This window comes from Empidonax traillii, unplaced genomic scaffold (assembly GCF_003031625.1).
Source record: "Empidonax traillii isolate 1590-97213 ecotype Southwest subspecies unplaced genomic scaffold, ASM303162v1 scaffold626:size867168, whole genome shotgun sequence".
NCBI classification, from domain to species: domain Eukaryota; kingdom Metazoa; phylum Chordata; class Aves; order Passeriformes; family Tyrannidae; genus Empidonax; species Empidonax traillii.
In genome coordinates, this window is record NW_020955819.1 from 741,037 (window position 1) to 757,234 (window position 16,198).

At 37.0% G+C, this 16,198-nt stretch overlaps 1 protein-coding gene across 1 annotated transcript in view; it reads left to right on the top strand.

The window, feature by feature from the left end:
• The window catches only part of BIRC6 (baculoviral IAP repeat containing 6), a 157,671-nt gene that overhangs the window by 45,237 nt on the left and 96,236 nt on the right, over positions 1–16,198 (top strand). Inside the window, exons 25-39 of the mRNA XM_027898852.1 lie at positions 1,841–1,974; positions 3,089–3,235; positions 3,747–3,934; positions 4,577–4,891; positions 5,294–5,393; positions 5,862–6,076; positions 6,260–6,468; positions 6,769–7,115; positions 8,164–8,383; positions 9,271–9,404; positions 11,909–12,046; positions 12,800–12,927; positions 13,355–13,486; positions 15,370–15,585; positions 15,934–16,117. Of these exons, the coding sequence (XP_027754653.1) occupies positions 1,841–1,974; positions 3,089–3,235; positions 3,747–3,934; positions 4,577–4,891; positions 5,294–5,393; positions 5,862–6,076; positions 6,260–6,468; positions 6,769–7,115; positions 8,164–8,383; positions 9,271–9,404; positions 11,909–12,046; positions 12,800–12,927; positions 13,355–13,486; positions 15,370–15,585; positions 15,934–16,117 (2,807 nt within the window). The remainder of the gene's footprint in view (positions 1–1,840; positions 1,975–3,088; positions 3,236–3,746; positions 3,935–4,576; positions 4,892–5,293; positions 5,394–5,861; positions 6,077–6,259; positions 6,469–6,768; positions 7,116–8,163; positions 8,384–9,270; positions 9,405–11,908; positions 12,047–12,799; positions 12,928–13,354; positions 13,487–15,369; positions 15,586–15,933; positions 16,118–16,198) is intronic.

Genomic DNA, 16,198 nt, shown 5'->3' on the forward strand with positions numbered 1-16,198 from the left:
GTATTCATTACTGCACAGATGAATAGGATGATGGGTTTTTATGTGACATTGTTGATTCGTTCTTTGAGTTTTTGTTGATGTAACTTATATAATCTTTTGAGAAAAGTGTTACTAATGCAGCTTAAAACTGTGAACCTGATCATTCCTGCTGAAGGATGGGTAAAAGGCACAAAGCTTTCATAAACCACAGAATATTCTGAGTTAGGAGGGACCTGCAAGGATCATCAAGTCCATCTCTTAAATGAATGGCCCGTATGGAGATCAAACCCTTGACCTTGGCATTATTAGCACCGTGCTCCAACCAACTAATCTGGGTTGGGCAGAATATATTTAACTCTCTGATGTACATTCAAATTCTGACTCTACAGAGCTTATGTAGAGTTTTTAGGTTTTATCACCTGCTTACTTAAATCAAACTCTTCATTTAAATCATGCAAGTATTGTGTTAGTGTTGAGCTGACCTATTTATTGAATTTGTAAATCTGAGAACAAAGCCAGGCTGTGAAGGTACCCCACTGAATTCTGTCTGAGCATTTTTGTGTGTTTTAGTGGCCACTTTGCTTATGAAACAGGGTCAGGCAGCTAACAAGTCAGTCTTGCCAGATGTGCCCAGGGGTTCTGTCCAATGTGTGGTTGTAGAGAGCAACCAAGTCTCTTTTGTGTTGTTCTTAGTATAAAGTTGTCATCTTAAATCTGCTGCTTTGTAAGTAACTTGGTTGGGAAATGTACATGAAATGGGTTGAACTGGGTAATTCTCAGATGATTTGTAGCAATTATTGCCCTTTTGTAACATTGTTCATCATTTTCTGACTAATTACACTCATAGTATTTTGTGGCAAAAAAGGAGCCCAGCTAACGTTGGAAGCATTTTAACATTCAGAGAAGTCTAGAATCTGTTGTGCTTTGCTGCTAATGTTGTGTTCATGTAAACATTTACACATTTGTGACTACCTGATCAAAAAAGACATGTAAACGCTCCAGCCTTCTCAATGTTACATGCTGGGGGGTTTCCTGACCTGCTAAAGAAAAGAGAAACTGCTTGGAGGCAGAGGGAAAAGGAGGAACAACTTACTGTCCCTATTTCATATTATTTCCATCTCTTGCCAGTCAGAGTGTTTCTCACTGTTGTACCTACACATGTGTTCTTTCCATTTTTTTTTTCCACTTGTCAGTTGTTGGTAATAGGTATTGGTACACAAAAAAAACCCAAACAAACAACACACCAACACTGGTTTTGATACTACTCTGGATTTTCCTTTTTCTTGACTACTAAAACCTTAATTGATTTGAGACCACCCTTACCTGAGTGATGGTGCTGTATTTGCCCCTGCAGCACTGCCAGAATAGATGTTAGGAGTTTTCTTCTGTTGAGATACTTATTGCAAGCGTTGATTGGTATGCCTAGCAGCGTTTCCTTTTAAATTTTTACTTCAACTGAAGTGGAATTTCTTTTGCTGTTTTGGAATGGTACTGTGCTTTTATTGACTTCAGACAAATGTCTGATTTACCGTGTGCAGGCATGTGTATTGTTGTGGCCAATTGTCTAAGGTTTGTGGTTCTGGTTTCCATGTCTGTGATTGTGCATTATGTTTCCAGGATTACATCTTTAAAACTCTTTAGTAACAAAGAGTTACCTGTTTAGCATGATAAACTGTTTGAAAAGGCCATCTAATAATTTGCTTTAATGAAGTATAAGTAAATGATAATTTCTAAGATATATCAGATGAATAGTTTAGAATATAATAAATCCTGGTGATGAAATACTTGACCTCTTTCTGTAAATTATTTTATATGAATTCTTATTGTTTAAATAGTGCTATTTGTCCTACTCCATTTGCAGGTATGGATTATATAGTTCACCTTTTGATCCAGTTCTGTTTGATCTGGAAATATGTGGCTCGTCTTGTAAAAATGTATACAACAGCAGCATTGGAGTACAGTCAGATGAAATTGATTTGTCCGATGTTCTATCAGGTATGTATGTTCAGCAGTAATCTGTTGTGGAAGAGCTGATAAATCTCTCTGTTATACTGTTTTCCCTCAGTGAAGATTTGGTTTTATACTTTCCATCTGTTCCATAGCTGTGCAGCCAAGCTGAAGTTCAAGATAATCTCTTTCTTCCTGATATATTTTACATTTCCTGTGGCCTTAGGGCAAGGAAAAAGTCTCTTTCTGGAATCTGTTATTTTCTTACCATGTAGAATATTTAAGGGTAAAGATAAAAACGAAGGGCTGCTCACATTCTCCTGGGTTAGAGTCATCTAGTCAGCATCTATCACCTCTATGGAATAGCTTCCTTGAGATGTGTTATTATTCATTTTGACTGGCAACACTCACATAGGTAGAGAAATCTAAATGGATTTTTCCAAAGTTGGAAAGTTGCTATATGGCATTCCTCTACTTATATATTACATGTTTGATGGCTATTCTTTCTGCTTCAGAGGCATTAAAATACCTTGAAAGCACATTTGTATCAATCCTCTCAGGTTAGTTTGTAAGTGAATCTTTAGGCCATGGAATGTCCAAAGAATTAGATGATTTTTACCTGTCAGGAAATTCTTTTTATAGCAAACATGTTCGTCAGTCATAGTGACTCCTTTCCTTTTCTTGTATACTATTATCCTTCTCCTTCCCAGACCTCCCTCCGTACAGCTGTGTGAACTTTTTTAGGAAATTGATAAATAGTCTAGTTATACTAAATTGGTGTATGATCTTAGTTATCTGACAGTTTCTTCCTTTGTAGTAACATCAGTGTACTTTTGCAAGCTAATTTGCTTTCAGTGTAGAAAGAATAGAGCATCCGTATATAATTTATTTCTGGGATTGAGAAGGTTATACTACGTTTCTGCTGTCACATTTGATAGTTTGACTTATTAATATACTCTGTTCAGATTTGCCAGCATTATCCTCTTTTAAATACACTTCCATTTATATTGTGGATGTGATAATGTTAAGGTTTTTGTTCCACAACATGAACTACATAAAATGTGTAGATTATATTTATCTGTCCCTTTCAACACTTTATGACCTGAAATGTTGCTATCAAGAAAACCTTGGCTGATTATGCAGATACATGTTTCTCTTTCAGGAAATGGGAAAATAAGTAGCTGTGCAGCTGCTGAAGGTAGTTTTACTTCCCTTACTGGACTTCTGGAAGTTGAACCTCTGCACTTTACCTGTGTTTCAACAAGTGATGGAACTAGAATAGAAAGGGACGATGCAAGTACGTTTACTGGTATATACAATTTTTCTTTTTTTTCTACTTCTATTGCTCCACAATATATTTTTCATTGGACATAAAAACAGTTTGACAAACAGATTGCCTGTAGTTTTGTAAGTGTTGAAATGTTTTGCTTGTGCAGGGTTTTTTTCAAGTAGGTACTATATGTGAAGTTAAACTTCTTGGAGCTTAACAAACAAACAGGATTAAAGATTTATTAATTTGAATCAATTTGTTTCTGTCAGAGAGTATAATGTACAAGCTTGCATCTTTACCTTACAACCTTCTGTAGTGGAAGAATTTCAGAGCATTAGGTGGCTTTTCTGTAATCCAAATGTTGCATAAATGACCAGCGTGCATAGTCTATAAACCATATACTTCGTAATTCAAGATGGTATTACTTTGTAACAGGAACTGGATAAAATGAGATATTAATTGTTCAGAGTACTGTAAAAACAAGAGAAATAGGGGATTAAATGTTTTACAATTTCTACATACATGTTTTGTTTTGTTTGTTTCATGCCAGTGAGTACCTTTGGGGTTACCCCAGCAGTTGGTGGCCTCTCTTCTGGAACGGTTGGGGAAGCCTCGACAGCACTGAGTTCAGCAGCCCAGGTAGCTTTGCAGTCTCTCTCTCATGCAATGGCCTCAGCCGAGCAACAGCTCCAGGTGCTGCAAGAGAAACAGCAGCAGCTTTTGAAGCTTCAGCAACAGGTTGGAGGCTATTTGGCTATATTTTAGTGCTGTCTCTAAACTTCGAAAGCTGAGAAAGTAGTTGCAGAGCTAGATGCTTTTTTTTTTTCTTTTCTTTTTTTTCTCTGTAGTGTATTTGAGGAAGGAACAGCTCTGCACTCTGGATCACTGTTATTAAACAAAGTGCTGAGAGTGTCTCCCATGCTGCTTTGGTCTTTCAGACTTGTTTTTTGTGTATTTTGAGGGTGGGTTGGGAGTTTATAATCAAAACTACTAAGTCTTAATACGTAAGAATATCAGTTTGAATTTGAAAAAGCCCACTGAAGTGAAAAGCACAGTTGCTGACACAGCAAAGTACCAGTCATAAAACCATTGTCAGTATGAGGCTTGGCTGTGTTGACTCTGCTTTGCTGATCAGTGGTAGGGATTTTATTATTTTTTTGATTACTCCAGTTGATGACTCATGTTCCTCCGCAAGTGAGTCAAATTAAATAGAGTTTAATTTTTCAGCTTGTAGTTGAACATCTAACAGGACTATGTTGAAAGGAGCTTAGGTTTGTTAAATCTAGTTGTATAATAAAAGTTGAATTAGTGGCTCAGTACTACTCCTGTGTTCACAAGCAGTATTATCTGCTACATACACTGCTTTCATTTTCCCCACAGAAAGCTAAGCTGGAAGCAAAGTTACATCAGACAACAGCAGCAGCGGCAGCAGCAGCATCAGCAGTTGGTCCTGTTCACAACTCTGTGCCTTCTAATCCAGTAGCAGCCCCAGGGTTCTTCATTCATCCTTCAGATGTCATTCCACCCACACCAAAAACAACTCCTCTCTTCATGACTCCACCTTTGACTCCACCTAATGAAGCAGTTTCTGCTGTTATTAATGCCGAGCTTGCTCAACTTTTCCCTGGTTCAGTCATTGACCCCCCAACAGTTAACCTTGCAGCACATAACAAAAATACAAGCAAGTCTAGGACGGTAATTATTTTCATTTATTTTTTTTAGAGAAACAAGATACTGTAAGCATTACTAGGATCCTAATTTGTACTTGAGTGCTAGTAAATACCTGTTTATTTGGGTGAGATGTGAAAACTATATCAGTAAATTTAGACAATATGAAAAGAACTTACAAAAGCAAGATATGTTATAGTACCTCAAATGGTTTCTCTTAATTAGAACTATCTTAACAATATAAGAAGTTATTAATTCTTTGAATATATTTTGATGGTTCATGCTCAAATCTAAATGTAGTGAGGTGTTGTCAGAATTGTACATATTTAAATCACAAGAGGTTTTCTTACAGTGTTTTGTAGAGAGCAGCTCATTATAAATGCATAGATTTTAATCCCTTAATTTTACTGATGTTATTCCACTTTTCAGAATCCACTTGGATCTGGTCTTGCCCTTGCAATATCTCATGCTTCACACTTTCTTCAACCTCCACCTCATCAGTCAATTATTATAGAGCGAATGCACTCAGGTAAAACCACAAGTCTTAATAGTTATTTTGACACATTTTCTAATAAGAAATGGAATATGTTCTGGGGCCTTACCTAAGTTGCTTAGCTACAGTTTCACTTGATTTCCCAGGGAAAAGATATTTCTCAGTTTATATTCTGTCATATGTGGAGGTTTAAGATCCAGCATTTGGTGACAGTTGAAAAATCCTGGGGGCTTGGGGAATATGTTGGTTCTCTGGACAAAGCACCTGTTCTGAAATAGTGCATAAAAAGCAAAAAAAATTAATTGAGTTGAAGCCAGAATTTTCTTCTTCAAGTGTGAAAGCTGTAGTGATACTTTCTGAGATTGTGCAGCTATTTTTAGCCAAAAATATACAAATATACCTTTTAAACAATATGTAATCAATGGCTTTATTGTTTGAGAAGTAACATCTCCTCTCTGGTTAGCATACACTGGTATTTTATGCGATCCTGTGTTTTTCCTCTAGGAGCAAGAAGATTCGTGACCTTGGATTTTGGAAGACCTATATTACTGACGGATGTATTGATTCCCACTTGTGGAGATCTGGCTTCTTTGTCAATTGACATCTGGACTTTAGGAGAAGAAGTGGATGGGAGGCGACTGGTGGTTGCTACTGACATTAGCACACATTCGCTCATTTTACATGACTTGTTGCCTCCCCCAGTTTGCAGATTTATGAAGGTAAAAACAGACTCCATACTCTGTCATTTAAAGTCTTGACATTTGTTACTATGTGAACTTTCACTTAAGCTCTCTCCAGACCAAACTTGACTTCTCTGTAACCTTTTGATATATTTTTGACTTGGTGTTTATTTTGCCTGTTTTGTTTCAACTGCGTTACAAGGTAGTTGCATTCTCTTTCAGATCACTGTCATCGGTCGATACGGCAGCACAAATGCCAGAGCAAAAATCCCACTAGGATTTTACTATGGCCATACCTATATATTACCCTTTGAAAATGAGCTGAAACTAATGCACGATCCCCTCAGAGGAGAAGGTGAAGCTGCAAATCAACCTGAAATCGATCAACATTTGGCAATGATGGTTGCCTTGCAAGAAGACATCCAGTGCAGGTTAGAAGGAAATATGGGTATTTACTAGTTATTTTGGTGTAAAACACTGGGATATAGTAATGGTATAGATCGTTTTTTCTTTCCATTCTTCAGACCAAAGAAAACTCTGCCTATGTTGTAGAGTTGTTCCAGTGAATATCTTTGTAGCAGTAACAAAGACTACGCTGTATTTTTTTTCAGTGTCTGTTTTAACAGTGCATTCAAAATGGACCAGAAGCTGTCTTCTGGCAGTGTGATTGTCAAATATATTGCTGTTTGCTAATGTGTATTGAATTGGTTTTTTTGAATATTTCCCTTTAGGTACAATTTGGCCTGTCATCGGTTAGAAATTCTTCTGCAGAGTATTGACCTGCCACCACTCAATAGTGCGAACAATGCCCAGTACTTTTTGAGAAAGCCAGACAAGGCAGTAGAAGAAGATAGCAGAGTATTTTCTGCTTACCAGGATTGCATTCAGCTACAACTTCAACTCAACTTGGCTCACCATGCTGTTCAGAGGCTCAAAGTAGCTTTAGGTGCAAGCAGGAAAACACTCAAGGAGCAGTCTGATCCAAAAGAGTTGATTCAGATGTCATCCACAGAACAGTTACGCACCATCATTAGATACCTACTGGATACTTTGCTTAGTTTGCTTCATTCTTCCAATGGTTAGTATTTTTTTGAGGGTCTTATTTTTTATCATGTTTTAGAAACAATTTACAAGTATTTCTGTTTCCTGATCTGTACTTTCCTAATGTAAATCTTTTAAACTATATTTAGATGTAGAATCGTAGAAATGTCGAATCATGTTTGAGTTGGAAGGGATGTTAAAGATCATCTAGTTCCAACACCCTGCAATGGGCAGGGACGCCTTCTACTAGGCAGGTTGCTCAAAGTCACATCTACTGTGATTTTAGTAGCTGGTAACAATAAGTGTAGAGTTTCATTAATGGCACCAAGCTGGCCTAACCCATTCCTAAAAAGGATAGGAGAAGGTGTCAAGGTCCTTCTCCATTTTCTGTAGTCCTGGCTGCATATTCCTTAGTACAGATAGTCATGTGATCATTCTGTGGGCTGATTCAGTTTGCTGAAGTAACAAAAAACTGCTCAGGCAGAATATTCGTGTTGTTTTCGTAAGTAGAATCACCTTATGGAAGAATCTGTAGGCATTGAAGCCTGTGCAGCACTGGAGATTGATTAAAGCAGTTAGAAGTGGGCAGGGGAATCAGAAATTGCCTTGAGGAGGATGGTGGGGGGAGGAATTCATAAAACCAGTATCTCTACTCAGTTCATGATTTTTTAATATCAAGTAAAGATTTTTATCTCCTAAGCTTGCCATTGAAAGAATTCTTGGAGAACTGAAATTGAAAATTCTGACTAGGAGTGGTGGTTTTTTTGTTTGGATTTGGTTTTCTGGTTTTGCTGTCTTGTAATTTTCTATGCCAGTTTGTTCTTAAGCATGGTGATGGTTTGGTTTTTGCTTTGTGTGGACTCGTGGTGGAGGGTATTTGCACTGACATGGAATTGATTTGGTTGTGACCAAATGGCTTGGTCTTTAAGAGTTACCTGCAAATTACCATCTCCCCGTGTATTCCCTCCTTTCCTCCTGTGCCATTTAGTGAAATCCTCGTAGTTTAAAAAACCTACTGCAAACTTTTTCCAACTATGCTTTCAAGTCATTGTCTCTTTGAACATAGTTGTTCTCTTTTCTCAAAGGGCACTCGGTTCCTGTGGTTCTGCAAAGTACTTTTCATGCTCAAGCTTGTGAGGAGTTATTTAAACACCTGTGTATTAGTGGAACCCCGAAGATACGATTGCATACTGGCCTTTTGCTTGTTCAGCTCTGTGGAGGAGAAAGGTGGTGGGGTCAGTTTCTCTCAAACGTACTGCAGGAATTATACAATTCAGAACAACTTCTCATTTTCCCACAAGACAGGTAAGGTATAAGTGTATATTGATACCTGTGGATCACTGAAGTAATTTTGTTGTTCATAACTTAACATTGGAATTGACAAAATGTGACTGAAGGATACTCATCCATCATTTTCATTGATTTAAGAAATAGACCCAAAAAAGTAGTGCAAATTATAAATGTCTGATTGCAGTTATTTACTGCAATAAGTTTCTGGTTTTCCTTACTTGGAGATCTTTGCATACATAGCAGGATTGCTCCCAAGTGTCAAAAATGGCCTCCTTTTCAAGCTTAAATGTACCCTCATCATAGAGCTGCTCTTCTACTGCATTTGGAATTAGGATTGAGACTGGAAGGCACTCTGCTAGCAACTAATGCAAAAGATTACACTGAGATAAGAGCAAGCATGAGTAGAGTTGAGCACTGAATGTTAGATGTATTGGTTATTTCAGATTATTGATTGAGGTCTTAGATATTTTAAACATTAGCATTTTGTTTTAATCAGACATAGTTGCTGTTCCGTGGCTTTCTGCCTTCTTTGGACAGCAACATTTATATTTTCATACTTTTTTAAAATTAATTAATTCAAGGATATAAAAATACTTGGTTTTAATTCTCAATCCCAGCTATTCAGTAACATGTAATAGCAAATGAAATGAACAAGATCTTGTTTTGGGTGTGGAAGGCTCTGCTGGCCTCTTGAGGGTGAAAATGTTCACCCTAAAATGGTGCATTAACCTTTAAGCTATAGGATGTGAAATCCAGTTCACTTGCTGGGCCTCAGTACTGCTTTCTGTAGCAATCTGTCTCAGATGAAAACCTGAGACAATATTGTTCTGTAAGGAGTGTTTCAGAATATTACTGAATCTGAAAAAGAGATCGAATCTTAAATATGTAAATTTTATTTTTAGGGTCTTCATGTTGCTTTCTTGCATTGGCCAAAGATCGCTTAGCAACAGTGGTGTTTTAGAAAGTTTACTTAATCTCCTGGATAACCTGCTGTCACCACTGCAACCTCATTTACCTGTGCACAGAAGAACTGAAGGTAGCCCTATAATTTGGGAAACTATTTTCATATTAATTCTAAGGTAGAAAATTGAGAGACTAACTCACAATTTTTGGTGTAATAAAAGAAGGAATTGCTTGTTTACTATATTTCCAAAACCCAGTTGTCTTTTAAAATGTGATTAATCTTCTTGTTCTTTAGGTGGTAAAAGAGATTCCTCCCCCATCCCATTTAAATCTGAGCAAAATCTATTTGATTTTAATTCAGTTAGGAAGCTTTGACGGAGTGGGGGGAGCATCCAATGTGTAGACAGCTCTAGTGGTTCTAGTGACTTTGGAATTTAACATTTTGGAAAGAAATGCCCCTTCTGCTCACGAGATCCTTTCTAAGTTTCAAGCTTTTGATGTGAAACGCAGCTATGAAGACAACTTTGTTAGGTGTATCTATATGGTTTCTGCAAGCTACGTGGACTTTGGGGGTTTTTTGTGATCATGAGGAATTTACATTTTTTTGACCCCAAAAAGTTACTGAAATTATATTCTCCGAACTCTATTTTCTTTGAGTGTTTTCTTAAACACCCTGAGGTTGAAGCAAATTCTTACTTTTGCAAACATCACACTCTAGGCTACTTCATTTGTTATGTACGTGTAGTGGAGCATCACGGAAGATCCGTTGTTTAAAATTCTTAGCCTTGTGAAGTCTGTAAATACCAGCTGAGACTCTGTCCTTAGTTTTACTTTGTCTCCTGATGTAAACAAACCTACAGCTGGTGTCAGAAGCTGTCCTATTGCTTTCCACTGGCCTACCATGTACTTTCTCTGTCATGGCCATATCCTGCTATAGTCTCTAATTACTTTGAGGCAAACCCAAGCTTACATCTCCTCTACCTCTGTTTGCACTCTCCCCACAGCTTCCAATTCCTTTCATAGCTCTTGCCTTACTAGTTGTCCTCATGGAGGACTTTAGGAAGCAGAAGTAACTGATACTTCAGAGCTTTATTTGCTGGTCTTCCAGCTTCCTTCCTCCTGGACAGTACAGGTGAGTACTAGGGCAATATTATGTGTGGTGGAAGCATCAGGTATGGCAGAAGAAATTCCTGTTTGAGAACTATCACACATAACTAAGGGTCAGAGGGTGAAAACTTGTCAGGGAAAAAGTCAAAAAACAAAGGACAATCAGAGGAAGAGGTGAGTGTTGTGGGTGGAGAGAATTTGAAAACTTTGAGGCAGAGAAGGGAAAAAAGGAATAAGCAAAAGACACTTGGAGGAAGAGAAGTTGAGATTTCTTTTTTTTTTTTGTGAGATATGAAAAGAAATAATCTTGTTTAAAGTCAAGTATGAAAAGGTACGTACTTCACTCTGCAACAGGCTCCTTTCTTTTTATTCTGCCAACCAGAAAGGTGTGTAGTGGTCACCACTGCTACTCGTTTCTGTTCTTGCTATTTAGACCTGCTCCTGTTCAGGTCCTTTTATGGATCTACCTGTTTGGGTTCTTCCTCTGCCTGCTTGGGATGGGCTATTTTCTGTCAGTGTGGTCAGGAAAATGGAATTAACAGGGCAGGCTGCATCCTATTGCTTGGATGCCAGCTACATGTGATTTTGGACAAGTCATTTCTGTGCCTTAGATTTCTTGTTTGATCTGGACTTAATAATGGTTTGAGTTAATGAGACTTTTTTGAGGTCAGTGCATGACAAACCCAGTGTAGTTAAATGTGGCTCAGCACGGTGCGCGGATACGAACATGCGCGTTAAACCTCTAATGCTGGTGTCTTTGCTGTGTTGACATTGTGTAGAAGTATGCCATTTGCATAATGACTGTAATTAAATGGTCATTATTTGTAGGTTTCTGGTCTTTGTTGAGCACTCGTGAGTTCGCTTTAGAACTGTTCGTTTTGACTTGTCCACACGCGCAAAGATTTTTCTTGAACAATGTACAAGATCCATTTTTTTCCCCTTCTGCCTGCACAAAAACACGGCATTTGAACTGTGAGAGTGGAATAGGCCATAGCCAACCGTTAATGCCATCAACCTGGTTAATCTAGTCTGATTTCAGTCTTTGCTTTCCTGCATCTTTTCCAAATGGCTGCATGGAACTACACTAATAAAGGAGTAAAACTTAAGATGTGCGCAGTTGTAACTATCTTGTTGAAGCCCTGGTTGATGAAGGAATTTAACGCTGTGTAATTTGAGACATCTAGTTTATGTGCTTTAATGCAAATAACTGTCATTATGCATTTGGTATTTAGGAAATTTAGACATACAATTTTTGTCTTTTTAAAATAAATGCTACTTAATTTTTAGCTTGAATAGTAGAGGTGAGGCTTTTGACTTCTGACTTCATCAAACTAAGAGAATGGTGACATTTTGTTTTGCATCTAAGTTTTATGCTGAATGTTTGATTTCTCCCCTCATTTTTGAGTGCTCAGATTCTTAGCCTCTTAAAAAAAAAAAAAACAACAAAAACAAAGGAGAGTGGCCTAGTAAAATATGTGTGAAGTTTAGTATGGCTTCAAATTAAGGCTCTCAAATCTGTTTATTTTGAAGGAGTTTTAGACATTCCCATGATCAGCTGGGTTGTAATGCTGGTGTCCAGACTACTGGATTATGTAGCTACTGTTGAAGATGAAGCAGCCACAGCCAAGAAACCTCTGAATGGAAAAGAGAGAGAACGATTTTTGACAGGTATATCACACTTATTATCAAAACTTGCTTCTATGGGTATTGCTTTAGGAGCTGTTCAAATACTAAAAATGTATTTTCAAGTCACTTGAAAAATGAGATTTTAAAAATAGATGTTATGATAATTTTATTTGTACTCTTGTCTGCTTCTTTGCATTCCCTTCTCATTAGAAATACAATTTCTTTCATTTTTTTAAAGGGGACAAAAAAAGCAGGATGGATTTTTGGGTTGTAGAATGTCTGTATATTGTTCTGTGACTGTGGACTATACAGTTGAGAGTACAACAAGCTAAGACTCTTTGCAGTGTTAGAAAGAGCAACAGTATGACTTCATACTGTTTTAGTATTTGTATCCAGTATTTTTCAATGCATTTTTTGTTTGATTTATTGTTGTTGTTGTTATTGTGCTGATTAGGTATGGTTTTCTTTGAACATCTTTTCTGAAAATAAAAACATAAAGTTTTTGTGTTATGAAGCTGTTCGGATATTTTTACTTAGGTCAGTCTTGCTAACCTCCATATATGTTTTAAGAATAATGAAAACAACGTGATACCACTGCATTTTAAAAACGAACAGAAATATTACTGTCAGGGATGATAGTTGCATAACACTAAGAGTTAGATTTTGCTTGTGTCATCAGTATTTAGTTTATCGAGATGCTAACCATTGCTGAAGCACAAAGACTTTTCTCTGGAGTTAAGTGAAGTTTAATAAGATGGATTAATATATCTTTTTTTTTTATTTTATTTGCATTAGGAAACCAGTGGAGTTTTATAAACAATAGCCTTCACACTCAGAGTCTGAGCAGATCTACTAAAGGCAACAGCAGCCTAGATAGACTATACTCCCGAAAGATCAGAAAGCAGCTTGTGCATCATAAACAGGTGACTTCCAGCACGGTAGTGGCTATTTTCACATAAGTATATATCATTTACAGGATTTGTCATTTTTAGAATGAGCAGCTTTGGCCTTGGGACTCATTCAGCCTTGCTTTTGCATTGGTCTGGTTCTGTAGCTAAAGGCTGCCTAACTTCTTTGACATTTGTCTTAAACCATGGGGCATGGGATCTACTGGAAGAACAAATGTTGGAGTGTGCTGTTGCACTCCGTGGCCCATATTGGACAATAAATATAGTGTACTTTCTAAATATGAGTACACCTGAGTGCAAGCACCTAAGCTGTGATTTAAAAGTATTTTAAAAGCTCAAGTTACAATTCAAACTGAAGATTGCTATCATATGAACATATACTGATCCTTTTAACATCTTATTGCTTAAATTTTCATTTATTCCTATTAACATTTTCTTTTAGCAACTTAACTTATTAAAAGCAAAACAGAAGGCTTTGGTGGAACAGATGGAAAAAGAGAAAATACAAAGCAACAAAGGATCATCATACAAACTTTTAGTAGAACAGGCAAAACTAAAGCAGGCTACTTCAAAGGTATGATTGTAACTGACTTCTTGTCCTTTGTGTGAAAAGACCTGTTCCTGCAAAGTCATTTTTGTCCTACTTTGACCTTACTATAAAAAGTTGTTTGATCAAGGCTGCTGTCAAGTATATTCTAATACTGAAAACAGCAGCCATCTGGAAATTTATTGCTCTGTGAAAAATAGTTTATCCTTCTGCAGGGGTTTTTTAGGTAGTCATGGCCAAAATCACTAATAAACTTGTAGCTTTGGGAATGCCAGTCATGTCATTAAACTTTGGATGACATGCACCAATGGAAACGTGAAATAATACTTCATATGCCTAGCTTTTACGCTTGATGCTCTTCTGGATGCTTTTCTGGTTGAGTAATGAGAAAATAATCATGCCTATGTCTGTCTCCCCAAACTAATAAATACTACTTTTGAGAACGTTTTTTTGAACTTTCTCATAAGCTTCTTAGCTTCCTAAAAGTACTTGCCGCTTAAGTTGTGGCATCTTGCAGTAAGCCCCAGAGTGGATGTAGTAGTTGAAGAATTATGAGATGAGGTGCTGAAATTTAGGGATTTCTGGAGATGATGACATGGGCCTTGCGAGGAACACAAAAAATGTGTAAATCTTTCTAGCTGCCAAACATATATCTGTGTAAATATTTATTCATTAGTTTCAGAAGTACTCATGTCTGTTAGGATGACTGAAAGTAGGTCTATGGAAAGAGATTATAGAGTGTTGGACATTACAGGCAAAAGGGAAATCTTACAAAAAATTCCAGTAAAGATGGAAAAAAAAATAAATTAAACACAAGCATAAAAATAAAGCCCTAAGTTTTCACTAACCATGCTTGTCATGAGCTGTTCTTTCCTGCACTGTCTTCTGCTTTATTCCAGCAGGTTATATCCACTGGTGGCCCCCTTGAGACATCTTTAGATTAGCCACTGGCTGAACTGTGCTGTCCAGCTATTTAAGTTTCACTTTATAGCAGCCATGTTGCATCAAAAAAACATATGGAGCTAAAGAGCTTTCCCCTTGCATTTTCTTAACTTCTAGTTATGGTATTACTGTACACTTGATAGCTGCATTTCATGCAGTATTTGCTATTTCACCTACTAATCACTTTCATTTCTGACAAGCTGTGAGTAATTTAAGACATATACTGTATTTAGGAGAAAGCGGAAACTTTTGTGTCAGCTCTTTCTTTGGTCTACTTCAGTAGCTCCTTCTCAACTGAGATTGTAAGAGGCATTTGTGTTATCTAATGACTGCTAGTGCAGCTGATACCATGAGCTGAGCTGCTAAATGTATGCCCTTGGTGCATGAGAGGATTAATAAAAGCACCTCCTTTTCACCCTTAAATTTGTAGGCCCTCTGTCAAAAAGGTTGTAGTTTCCCTGATCCACTATCAAATTAGTTCAATTTATGATGGCTAATGCACATTTTGTACCATGGAAGTATTAAGAATTTTAGAAATTATCCATGGTTTGTCTAATGTGAAGAACTGACAAGTCAGTGTTCTTGTAAGGGTACATTTTCATATGCGCTGTCTTTCTACGCAGTTTGCTTTATGGTAACCATAGCTTTACATACAGGTGTGGAAATATGAAAGAAACTTCTAAAATACGTATTTTCAATGTGTTTTACAGCAAACATGAAGACTTAATTGGCACTTCTGCAGAACTTCATTTGGTTATGAGTTTGTCACATGAGATACCATGCTGCCAAAGCAAATTTCTGGCAATAAAGCCTGAATTCCATTCCAGATTCTCGTATATTTTTAGGTTTTCTTTTATTTTCTTAACAAGTTTTACAGTTACTGTTATTGCTGCCTCACTGCTTCACTGGGAAAAGATTTAGAGGTTCGTTTTAAAATGTAACTGTTCTTTCAAATTTAATTTCTGCAGCACTTCAAGGACTTAATACGCTTGCGTAGAACTGCAGAATGGCCTCGTTCTTCTTTAGATACAGAAGTATCAACAACAAAGGAAACTCCAGAAATTGAACCACTTCCGTTCACGCTGGCCCACGAACGTTGTATTTCTGTAGTGCAAAAGCTGGCACTCTTTCTCTTGTCCATGGACTTTACTTGTCATGCAGATTTGCTTCTTTTTGTTTGTAAGGTAAGCGGAACAGAACTCTGTAGTGACCACATTGAGTCAACTTTCTATTACTGCTATTTGCTCGCTTGATGGTAAAAATTAGCTGCAGCATTAAAATTTGAAGTAATATCTGGTGAGGAAGTTTTCCTGATCTGTCACTTTTTGTGTAACTTAGAATATGCTTCAAAACTGCATGGAAAAGTTAACTTTAAAAAAATATGTTCATGTAGTTACACTTACGAAATTCTAAAATTTGAGCTGGTAAAAATACCTAATTTACTTGTAAACAAAATCTGATAATCATAGAAATTAAAGCTGGTTTATACTCTCATAGGATTAAATGTGAATAAGCATATGTATTTTTTATAGGTTCTTGCTAGAATTGCAAATGCTACAAGACCAACAATTCATTTATGTGAGATTGTAAATGAGACTCAGTTGGAACGATTGTTGCTGCTTCTTGTTGGAACTGACTTCAACAGAGGAGACATCTCTTGGGGAGGAGCATGGGCTCAGTATTCTCTGACTTGTATGCTACAGGATATTCTAGCAGGTTTGTTTTAAGTTCATGTTTTTCAGAATGTACATTTGCACTTGAATGTTTCTTCCTTTAATGACACTGGGACGTTAAGTT